Source organism: Cibotium barometz, chromosome 27 (genome assembly GCF_041138505.1).
Source record: "Cibotium barometz isolate CiBa-2024 chromosome 27, ASM4113850v1, whole genome shotgun sequence".
Classification (NCBI taxonomy): Eukaryota; Viridiplantae; Streptophyta; class Polypodiopsida; order Cyatheales; family Cibotiaceae; genus Cibotium; species Cibotium barometz.
This window is the reverse complement of record NC_141072.1, coordinates 20,186,218-20,198,373: the sequence shown is the minus strand read 5'-3', so window position 1 is coordinate 20,198,373 and position 12,156 is coordinate 20,186,218. Positions and strand designations below refer to the sequence as shown.

Genomic DNA, 12,156 nt, shown 5'->3' with positions numbered 1-12,156 from the left:
CATTAAAATTGCACGCTTCGTGAGGGGTTATCTCAGCCGGGTTCACTAAAAACTTAAACCCAAGCTTAATACCACGTGTACGTGCACAATTCCCCCTTTTTTACGTGCACGGTTGATCCCTTCGCTGTAAGCATTGAAGAAGGCGTGGAGATAGTATAGCTCAAAAGTGGGTGCCAAGTGGGACAAGGTGCCACGTATCCGGCAAACGCGGCCCAAGTGTGGCAAAGACCGTTAATCAAAGAACCAACCGCACTGCAACATAGATCAAAGAATGCAAAATAAAAAATGGTCCTGAAGCCCTACTAAAACCCCCTGAGCAAGAAAAACCTGCCGGACAAAGGTCTGGCTATGGCGGATCAGGCGAAGCGAACAGACGAGCGCGTTGTTGTCGTCTCGCCCGTGCCTTACAGGTTTCGCTTCCTCTCATCGCGGCCTGATGAACCGAAGACGGAAGCGCCATTCGCGCCGGTCCACCGTCCCCCCCTTAAGTACTCCCCCGAGCAGCGCCTCGCCCCGCTCCTCTCCAACGGTTTCTTCACGGGATATGCCTGCGGCTTCCTCTACTACTTCGCCGAGGTCTTCTATAAGGCGTATGGCGATCGAAGGCATTATCTCTACCGAGCTAACCCTGACTTGAAACAGTACAGTCCTTCTCGCCCTTTTGTTTCTGCAATTTCATGTATGGTGAGAAGCTTGTTCGTCTGAACCTTATAATTTATGGTGATATTCTCTCTCTCTCTCTTTCTCTCTCTCTCAGTTCGAATCCCGCTGTGGTCGGATAGCCCTTCAAGGGTTATCGAGAAGAAGAAGAATTAAGGGGACAGGATGAGAGAGAGAGAGAGAGAGAGAGAGAGAGAGAGAGGAAGAAGAAGAATTGTTTTAACGTCTTCCTCTCTCTCTCTCTCTCTCTCACACACACACACACACACACACACATCCTGTCCCCTTATGTCAACACCTGAACTTTGAATTTATCCTTTTCTGTATTTTCATTGCTCTTCTTTCTGAACCTTTAACCTCTTCTCTGAACTTCCAGGTATGGTAATGTACTTGCGCTTGTTTCTGAACCTTGTATCCTTTCATAACTTGTTAATTTCTTTCTGAACCTTTAACCTCTTCTCTGAACTTCCAGGTATGGTAATGTACTTGCGCTTGTTTCTGAACCTTGTATCCTTTCATAAGCTTGTTAATTTTTTTTGCTGACGGGGTTGGTTTATTCTCCATTGGATTGCTTCTCATTCTGCCCGAGAGGCTGTGGGCTTAGGGTATCTTTTCTGTCAATGTCACCCTCGACCCCATCATGCTGCATATGGTTAGGTTTCAGCAAGGAGAACTTAGCGGCCATCTTTTTCATAGACAAAGAGTCTTCCCTTTCATGCTAATCCCCAAGTCATGTTGCGAACATGGCAAGCCACACACCCATGGGTCATTTGTCTCTCTCTCTAGACACAGTCCTTTGCCGGTGATGAACTGGTCCAGCCCTTGGGCTACAAACCTGAGGGGCCTACAGCTCAGGGGATTCACTAGGGATGTGTTAAGCATGCTTTCGTTTTGGAAACTTGAACAAATGGTTGCTCTTTTTTCTGAACCTTATTACTTTCATGGTTTTGCATGTCACAAACGTCTGGAAGCTCATTGTTTTGCCTGATTGTTGAGAAATGGGCACAAAACTGTGTCTCTCAGTAAACCTACAATGGCAATGGACTATAGCTGTGCTGCTTATTTAACCTGGTATGGCTGTTGTGGCTGCGTATCTGACCCATGCAGCAGTTTCCGTTATTGTTTGGCAGGGTCTGTGGTAATTGGTCTCTCAGGAGGGCTGCCTTTTGCACTACAATGTAGTATCATGCGTGGAACAGAATTTGGCCTGGAGCGATGGCGAGGTAAGCAATTAGTGTTGGATTTTAGCATTTGCTTTAGGGTGTCATTGCCGGCATTTTCTCTCAGTTTCTTTTATCATTTTGGTATACTTGAGGGATTCGTGTATTTTTTATCCTTCAATGCCTGTTTAAGATATTTGAAGTTATGCACCCTTTAAAACATTGGGCATTTTCTAGACATGTTTATAAGTCTAATTTATTGTCCTTGTGGCTGGGACTTGTAATGGTACCAACCTAGTGTGGACTCTCACAGAGTTAGTGGGGGATAAGTGGCTGCGTTGTATCAATGAATCCACCACATTTGGGCATAGTAGTAAACAACCTTTAAAGTGTAGAGATTTTCATGGTGGGCTTGACACATTTGCATTCTGTACACCTACAACACCCCTTGCATATTAACCGCATGACAATCCACATGGTACTCTTTGGACGTAGTATTAAAATGCAAAAACTTTCATTTCTAAAATTATTGAGGTCTTTGTTACAACCCTACTGGCCTAGGGTTGGTTAACGCGGGACTAGGGATGTGCGCTAACCCAGGATTAGGGTTAGGGTTAGGGTTAGGGTTAAACCCAAGATTAGGGTTAAGGCTTAGCTGGGGCGCTAGCAAGATTGGCTAAGAGCTTATAATTAATAGTGTAGGGCTAATAATGGCTAAAAGCTTAAAAATAATGCAGGAAATCTCATAAACAAAGCAAGAGCCAATAATAGTGAGGTTATTGCTATATAAGTGACCTGGAGGCTGGGGGCACTTATGAGGTATTGAGATATCTTTCAGTAGACAGGAGGGCTACGAGGGGCGTGCAAGACCTCGTGGCCATGGAGCTTTAAGGTGCCCGTGCCATGGATCAGCCAGCCCTAAGCGTGCAAGGGCCATCAGTGTGTGCAGATCAAGGGGGGCAATATGCACATTTTAGGGGCAGCAAGGATCTGTACACATGGTGCCCATGTGCAGTCAACCTGTCCTGAGGACGGCCAGATGGCCCATGCGCAGGCCAAATGTGTGGGCGGCCAAAGGCTGTGCTGTACGGCCAGGTATAGGCTAGCAGAGCACACAGCCGACAACAACATGGATAGCGAGCAGAGGAGGGTTGCGTACAGGTATGATTGTGCACATGTTATTGTGTGGGCTGGGTGGAGAAGAAAAGCTACGACAGGTGTGAATGATAAAAAGGGAAAAGCATGAGTTCAAAAAAAAAGCATGATTGAGCTTTTTTGTGTGCGAAAAGCGGGAGGGGGCTTAATTTTAAGCCCCAGTTTTTTGAAAAGAACAAAACTAAAGCAAGGGAGCTTTTTTGAAACTCCTTACCCCTATAAATTCAATCTCACCCTTCTTGTTGGCTCATACATACAGGTTGTGCAAGGAATGCGATCTCCAAGCTCTTGGTCTCTGAAAGCTGCAAACTTCACTTCAGCTCTCTCATCCACCTTAAAATCTTTTCTCTAAACTGTCACTTCTTTCCAGTCCATAACCTATCACCTTTCTGTCTCACTGCTTTTCTCCAAGTTAGCATGCACGTTTTGTGTGCACCGGAGATCTGTGGAGTCAATGGGTGGCAGTAATTCCGTGAAGTCATCCAATAGTAACGACTGGAGTTGGTTGGCGATGATGACTTTGAGCAAGTGAAGTGTGAAGTCCTTCCCAAAATCTGTCCTAAACACAGCTGAAAACCAAGGTTAGTTTTGAACTAAATCATGAGGTGAAACTACATTGGCTAGGTGTGAACGTCTTTGGGCACCGTCTCGCGACGAACAATACGCACGTCAACACTTAAAATTTAATAGCCACAATACACATAACAACTGAAAAATACATCACTGCACAAGATAATCTGCAAGAGACAAGCACAGCACAATACACCTGTCACCACCATTGGGGCCGCGAATGGGCTGAACCTCCCCTCAATAGTGAAGTATATTATTGGAGTATTTTAATGAGTGTACAAGATTCCAAGGGCTTTCCAGCACAAAAGACTAGTGTCTACAATGCACATAAAGTGCCGAGTCAAGACTCAAAAGTCAAAACAATGAAACATAGCTGAATGATAAATCAGAAGAGCCTGCAATGCTCAATCAGAGGCTCGAGCGTGGGAAGTACTGGCGTCACGATCATGGCTGCCTACATGACCAGTCTGAAACGTAGTGGCATCGTCCTCTGGGCTCTGTTGTGTCGCCGCTTGCTCATTTCCCTCCTCTTGCTCTATCTCCCACTGGGTTAAGGGATCTACCTTTGTAGTTGCACCCTTGCAAAGCATTCGCAAGTTTGCGTTTACAAAGACAAGATCATTGGCCTTTTCTTCACCAAGGCGGTTTCTCTTCTTTGATGGAATATGGCTGTAAGAACTCCAATGCTGCTCCAAACAAGAGGAGCTTACAGCTTGGCTGAGAATGCGGATAGCCAAGTGTTGCAGCTCAGGCCCATCTGAACCATAGTCTACCCACCACAAAGCAGTCCCAACCTTCAACCTATCCTCTTGTGCATCCGCACAACCAAAAGTACCATGAAAGGATCTGTATGCAGCAAGCTGGTCTCTAAATTTGGGCCTAATGCCTCCATCCGGCACTAGACGATCCAAGATGCACCTCTAGCCATCACTGACCTCTGTCACTCTCCTGTCCATTACCCTAAAACTCAAGGTCCACCGTATATGTAGCTGCATGCAAGGGAGAGGCATAGGAGTTCCACCTCGTCACACATAAGGAACGAATCTCCTCGTATCTGTCCTCATCGGGTTCTAACTCTTGCAACTTCTCTATCATTCTATCCATCACCTCATACACCTTCTTGATGCATGGCTGCATAGCATCTACAAGCCTCAACAAGTGGACGATAGGCCTCACCATAGCATCAATGCGTTTCACATCCTCCCAAAAGGAAGTGCTCTCTACATGCTCCTTGCATAAGTTGCCTATGGCTGTCGAACCCAATGTAGAAGTGGTGAACTCGTTGTTGATGAAAAGTTGCCTCAAAGCACCCCTGCACTCCCTCAAGCGGGCGAGCATCAAGAAGTTGAAGGCAAATCGGGTGTCTGAGTATTTGAGAAGTGAGAGCCTTGATTTCTTGGAGAACTCGTGGCGGAGGAACTGATGGTTCAAGACAAAAGTTACCATTTGATTGGCCTCCTGAATGATAAGCTCAATCCATGACATCTTTCCAATATCCTTTAAAAGATTGTTCAAACAATGTGCCATACAATATGACACAATCATGTGTGGATACATGTCCTCAATAATAGCTCTAGCTGCCCGGCAAGGCGCTCAAGAAGCTCCCTTCTCTTCCCCGATGTGATTCCCGCGCAAAATCGAACCTCGTGCCCTGCATAAGGTGGGCTCTCAGTTTGTCTGACCCACTCGTCTGCCTATAGGGGCAAAGCTTGCAAGATCACAGGCGTGAATCTCCTCCACTTCCAGGGCGGTTGGCATTAACCTCTTCCCACCATGACCAACCGTCGGTTCTTCTAGCACCACCACGACGTGCGGAGCCGAAGGCTGCTTGTGAAGAAGATGCCATGAGAGAGGGTGAAAGTTGAGAGAGAGAGAGAGAGAGAGCTTAAACAGCAACTTGCAAGTTGCAAGCCACTTGTGAGAGAGAGAGAGAGAGAGCTCTTAAGGCTTAAGAGCAAGCTTGCGGGTTGAGAGAGAGAGAGAGAGAGAGAGAGAGAGAGAGAGTGAGAAAGTGAGAGAGTGGGAGAGATAGAGAGAGAGAGAGCTTAAGCCTTATAGGCGGCTGGCCAAGAGAGAGAGAGAGAGAGAGAGAGAGCTTAAGCCTTATAGGCGGCTGGCCACGCTGCACAGTCCCCACGGCAGGCCACAGTCCAGGCCAACGGGTAGTGGCAACGATAGAAAACGGGCGCAGCCAGCAATGCCTTTTTTCTGCCCGTTTTCTCCCGTTGCTGGCTGCGCCCGTTTTCTACCGGTGCCACTACCCATTGGCGTGGACTGTGGCCTGCTGTGGGGACTGTGCAGCGTGGCCAGCTGCCTATAAGGCTTAAGCTCTCTCTCTCTCTCTCTCTCTCCCCGCAAGCTTGCTCTCAAGCCTCAAGCCTTAAGAGCTCTCTCTCTCTCTCTCTCTCACAAGCGGCTTGCAACTTGCGAGTTGCTGCTTAAGCTCTCTCTCTCTCTCTCTCTCTCACAAGCGGCTTGCAACTTGCAAGTTGCTTCTTAAGCTCTCTCTCTCTCTCTCTCTCTCTCTCTCTCTCTCTCTCTCAAGTTTCACCCTCTCTCATGGCATCTTCTTCACAAGCAGCCTTCGGTTCCGCACATCGTGGTGGTGCTAGAAGAACCGACGGTTGGTCATGGTGGGAAGAGGTTAATGACAACTGCCCTGGAAGTGGAGGAGGTTCATGCCCGTGGTCTTGCAAGCTTTGCCCCTATAGGTGAACGAGTGGGTCAGACAAAGTGAGAGCCCACCTTATACATCAGTCCGGGCACGAGGTTCGATTTTGCACGGGAATCGCATCGGAGAAGAGAAGGGATCTTCTTGAGCGCATTGCCAGGCATGAGGCTTTGAGAGTTGCAAGGTCAGCACGTGTGGCTGTGGATCCTGCAGCATTTGTGACACTGCCCGAGGAGTCTGTTTTAGAGTCAGGGAGTGCATCTACCACATCTACACCACGGCCACATGGTGTAGGTTCCTTTACGATGCCCACACCTTCGTGGTGACAGAGTACACTTGAGGGAAGTTGGGATCCTAAGAAGAAGGAAGAGGTTGATACAGCTGTGGCTTGCTTTTTCTTCCATGATCATATTGCTTTCCAGACTACTAGGTAAACCTTGACTCTTCCCTCTTGACATGATTTTTCTAAGTTTCATTCTTGAAAGTTCACTTGTTTCTTTTTGTGATTAGATCCGAGTACTTCAAGGCTATGGTGAAGAGGATTGGGGAGTATGGTCTAAACTACACCCCCCATCATCGGAGTCTTTGCGCACCACATTGCTCGACAAGGAGAAGCGCCTTGTCGAGCAAGCTGCAGAGAACACTAAGGGGCTATGGGCAAAGAATGGAGTGTCACTCATTGCGGATGGATGGAGTGACACACGAAAGCGGTCCATCCATGGCCTTGTTGCATATTCCCGTGGCGAGATGTGCTTTATTGCTTCACATGACTAAGAAATACAGCCGAGGAGAATTCACCTCCTTTATCAGCCCTGAGAGTCTTGACCTGAAATCCAGACTCTTTCTCCACCATCACGTGCCAATCCTTGAACCGTGCAAAAGCTTGGTCCTTCTGGGAAAGAAAGTAGACCCATGTGAATTTGGTACAATCATCAACAAGCAGCATAAAGTAGAGAGATCCTCCCAGAGATGGTGTCTGCTGAGGTCCACACAAGTCAGTGTGAATCAACTCCAATGGTTTCGAAGCCCGCCTAGAAGCCTGCTTCGGAAAGGATTCCCTGTGCTGCTTACCACGTATGCAAGAACTGCAACGCCCTTGCCTACTACCAACATCTGGCAAGCCAACCACCATTTGGTCTCGGAAAGCTCACCTCAATGCATCCACATTTAAGTGGCCAAAACGAAAGTGCCACAAATCTTCGACTTGAGAACCTGTCAACGAGGAGAGTGCAGAGAGCTTGTAGATACCATTTGTCAGGTAAAAATTTGAAAGGTGTTTTTGGTCAGTGTACATATGGTGCGTGGGGTGTGTGAATAAAATTTGCCCTGAATGCCCTGGCAAGTGTACAGGCTGGGTGGTTTTGCAGTGAGCTGGAATATGCACGTGTTTTGTTTTCCGGAGCAGACGCTGGAGATCTGGAGTTTTATGGCAATTGTGAGATGTGTGGGTGGTTGCTAAATACAGGGCACCGACTGGCAATTGTCGGGTTTGGTATGATGATGTAGCTACGGAGGCCGGGGGCAGCTCTGGTATTGGAAGGTTATGGACGCGGTGATATGATCCGAAGTACAAGGAAGAGGAGGGGTTTTTTTAGTATTAAGTGTGGCTATCATTTTGGAGCCTTAAAAAAATAAATAAAAATATATTGACTAGGTGGCCACCTTGTAAAGGGGCCACTTGGAAGCTTAGGTGGTCGCCAGCTTGAAGCTCTAGAAGGTGGCGGAGGCGTGAAGGGGGGATGATGGTTGCTTCGAGGAAAAAATTGAAAAAAAATAGGAGAGAGAATCGCCTTGCTCTGCAGGTGCTGGGAGAGAGGAGCAGTGAAGCGCTGGTGGTTACCAAGGGTACAAGGGGCTTCTTGGACGCTGACAGGAGAGAGCGCAGCTGCAAGTACAGAGCTTACGAGGGGGATTCTGCAGGCGTCGAGGAGGAAGGCTCTTGGGCGCAACAGAGCAGGTGACTGGAACCGGTGGGGTCGTCGCCTTGATGAAGGTGATCGTGCGAAAAAAGCTGAACGGTCGTGTGTAATAAGGAGTCGGGCTGGCGGACAACGTGAGTGGGGGCCTCCCCTTGTCAAGTGCAGACAGCGCAGAGAGTGGGAGCTGCTGAGTTGAAGGTTAGCTGGTGTGGGCGCCTTCTGGAGAAGAGTAGCTGGTCTTGTGTGGGCGATGATTGCAGGCAGTGAGTGGATGCTGACCAGAGAAAGAGCCTTGGTTTTTTGTGTGTGTTGGATGCAGAAGAGGTGCTGATGTGTGGGCTGGAGACAGTGGGGCTCGCCTACGACAATTGGCAGGTAGCAGCTGGGGACAGAGAGTAGCCAGGCTACAGAGAAAGTGAAGAAGGGTTGCTGGTGTGGGCGCCCTCTGGAGATTACAGGGACCGGGAGACAGAGGCTTGGTTGTCAAACGCAAGGGTGTATTCCCTTGGCAGTAAATCCTGGCCAGAGTCCTGGTCTTTGGTGTATTTGCTGAGTTTGTACATGGTTGATGTTGTATATGTTTTTTGCTGAATGATCATCTGTCCTTCGTGGTTTTGAGCTATCTTTATGGTGTGGGTGGGTGGCGAATGGTGAGAGAGTGTTCTAGCCGGTGGTGCCCCGTTCGTGTGAGTGTTTCCAAGTTTGCGAGGTGGAAGGGCTATAGAGGCAGGGTTTTCTTTCTTTTTTTCACCTCACATTCTTCTGGTGCCCCCACTGAGGAGTTGCTCAAGCATTGTTTGACTGAGGATAGCTCAGGGATTTCTCTTACGAGGGTGTATGCCCCAGAGTGAGAGATTGAAGGAAGGTGTTTTTTGGGTTTTTTTTGGGATTGAAGGTGAAGTTTGGGGATCAAGATGATGTCTTATCCAGAGTTTTATGGTGGTCTGAATGAGGATGTGGCAGATTTCTTGGAAAGGATGGAGGTTGCATGTATAAGCAACCATATTAATGAGTCGGTACAGGTGTTGCGGCTACTGAGCATTTGCTTGAAAGGGGATGCAAGGACCTGGTACAGAGCTTATGAGGAGTCATTGAGGGTTGCTGTTCCACATCTTGATATGACTGAGAATGGATTAAAGACAGCACTTAGCAACAGGTTCAAGAAGGTAGAAGACCCCGACAAGGTTTGGCATGAGGTGCAAGCTCTGACACAAGGTGAGTTTGAATCAATAGATGATTATATGAAGAAATTTTCTTTGCTATGGGAGACTTTATGCAGGGCTTTAGGAGAAGACCAGGTGCCTCCTGACATGATGAAGAAAAACAAGTTTGTAGCCGGGCTTAAGAGGAGTATTCGCTGGAAAGTGGAATTGAAGAAGCCCAGGTCTTATGAGGATGCGGTGGAAATTGCTAAATCAAAAGATTGGAAGTGGCAACGGATGAATCAGCTGGGGATGATTCCAGTTGCAGCACAGCCGGAGATTCGTAGAGTGGAGGCTACACCCATGAATGCAGTGATTGAGAGGATGAAGCCCACTGAAGCCCAGGCTATGCAGATGGTGCCACAAGCTAGTCAAGGAGTACCTATGGTTCCTGCAGGTTCTGATGAGGGATTGCGACAGGATATGAAACAGATGGTTGATCTTATGAAGAATTTGAGCTTAAATTTAATGGGAAGTACAGGTGGTGGACGTGGTAGAGGCAGAGGCAATAATCCTGAAGGGGGAGATGGACAAGCAGGATATGGACGTGGTCGCGGTAGGGGCCGTCGTTTCATTCCTACATGCTGGAACTGTGGTGAGCTTGGTCATCTGAGTACAGATTGTGATAAGCCTCAGCGAATGGGTGGTGATATGTACCCATTACCTTCACAGTTACCTGACAGGTCAAATGATTATGGCATTGATATCAGGGATCAAGCAGGCCCCAGTGGAATCACAGCTGAAGAGAAGGGTAAAACTAAGGTGATAGATGTGGTCACCCTTGAGAAGACGAAGGAGGTAGAAGCTGATGTGATGCCTTTGGGAAAACGGATGCCACAGGAAAGGGAAAGCAGGGATGCTGCAGGGCCCAGCAAGAAGAAAGGTAAAGTGAAGGAAGGAGAAGATGTGAAGGTCAAGCAGAAGAGGAGGTCTCGTAGGAAGTTTCAGGTGACTAATTTTCCACTAGGGGGTGGGCAGAATAGCTACAGTTTGCAAGAGGACATGGCCGGAAGGAAAGCTAATATTACTTTTGGGCAATTGATAGAGTTAGCTCCCAATTTGAAGCGTCAGTGGAAAAGACTTGTGAACCCGAGAGAGAAGGAGCCTGCCAAAGGGATAGTGACTGTTTTATCTGTCCAGGAGTTGCCTGACATATGTCCTATGGTGAATGTGTGGTACAAAGGGAAGAATCTGGGAGAGGCATACATAGATGGTGGAGCACAGATTTGTGTAATCACATTAGCAGCTGTGGAGAGGCTTGGTCTTAATTTTACTGAAGCGTCTGGTTTTCGTATACGGTTGGCCAATCATTAGAAGGTCAAATGCTTAGGTATGGTTAAGGAGTTAGAATTGCAAGCTTTTGATGTAAAGGTGCTTGTGGATTGTCATGTTATGCCTGCCGGAATGGGTGCATTCCCCATCATTTTGGGAAGACCATGGCTGAGAGCGGTGAAGGCTGTTCAGGATTGGAGAAAAGGGGTTATTACTCTGTATGACAGGAGAGGGGATAAGAAGCAGTTTAATATGGATAACCAGAAGCCTGTTCGTGATGAAGAGGAAAGTGAGGCTGATTCAAGTGATGATGATACAACTAGTAGTACTACTACTAGTGAGGGAACAGAAGACACTTCATCCAGTGAAGAGGATGCAGAGATGGATGCCCTGGTTATTGATGAGGAAGTGCTTGGTGATGAGGTTGCTGAACAAGAAGAGACCATACAGGAAGAATGCGGGGAGGTACAAATGAATCATGAGCAAAGGTATGCCTGTGATGTGAAAGAGTTTGCTTTTGAATCTTTGAATGAACCTGTGTGGGATGAGTGGGATATAGAAAGTCTGCAGGATGATGAACCTAAGTTGGAGCTGGATGACCAAATGTGCATTAATGTTAAAAAAGCCATGAGTAGAATTGATGCTATGAAGGAGGAGCGACACCAGACGTCTTTGAATGGTGTAGATGCTATGGATGAGTCTATGGATGCTGTGATAGATGAATTTCTCATTGGTTTTGATGAAGATGACATACAGGAACTGAGGTGGATGCTTTGGCAATGGTGCCTTTTGAAAGGGAGTTTGTTTTGCCTGTGGGTGGTGGCTGGTTTTGATGGTGATGTTTCTTATACTGATGGACAGGAAAATGTTATGGTACAATAGGTTTTTTTTGATGAGGCTTTCATCAATTTTTACCCTCAGCAGGAATTGGTTCGCTGGTTCTCTAATATTGGTGTTGACCATATCAGGGATTTTGGGATTGATATGAGACGGGATGGTGTGTATGTCAGAAGCTTTGTTTTCAGAAGTTCTGATGTACCGTGGTGGAAAGTGGGATGGCAAGACATGCCTTGGGAGAATGACAGTGTTTTTTTGATCACCTGGAATAGAGATGTGTTGGTTACACTGTATGATGCTCAGAGGATTGACGGAGGGAAACGTGGTCATATGTTTTCTGCTGATCATAAATGATTCAGCAGGCTAGGGGTTGGGCAAAGTATGTCAGGTAAAAATTTGAAAGGTGTTTTTGGTCAGTGTACATATGGTGCGTGGGGTGTGTGAATAAAATTTGCCCTGAATGCCCTGGCAAGTGTACAGGCTGGGTGGTTTTGCAGTGAGCTGGAATATGCACGTGTTTTGTTTTCCGGAGCAGACGCTGGAGATCTGGAGTTTTATGGCAATTGTGAGATGTGCGGGTGGTTGCTAAATACAGGGCACCGACTGGCAATTGTCGGGTTTGGTATGATGATGTAGCTGACGGAGGCCGGGGACAGCTCTGGTATTGGAAGGTTATGGATGCGGTGATATGATCCGAAGTACAAGGATGA

General features: G+C 47.4%; 1 protein-coding gene across 3 annotated transcripts in view; it reads left to right on the top strand.

The window, feature by feature from the left end:
- Nucleotides 1–264: 264 nt before the first annotated feature.
- LOC147623154 (uncharacterized) overlaps nt 265–12,156 on the top strand; it is a 45,308-nt gene continuing 33,416 nt past the window's right edge. The window contains exons 1-2 of one of the 3 annotated variants that reach the window (XM_086821219.1): nt 265–641; nt 1,771–1,883. In XM_086821219.1, the coding sequence (XP_086677345.1) occupies nt 349–641; nt 1,771–1,883 (406 nt within the window). In that variant the 5' untranslated portion in view covers nt 265–348. The other 2 variants (XM_086821220.1, XM_086821221.1) reach the window with 2 other exon arrangements.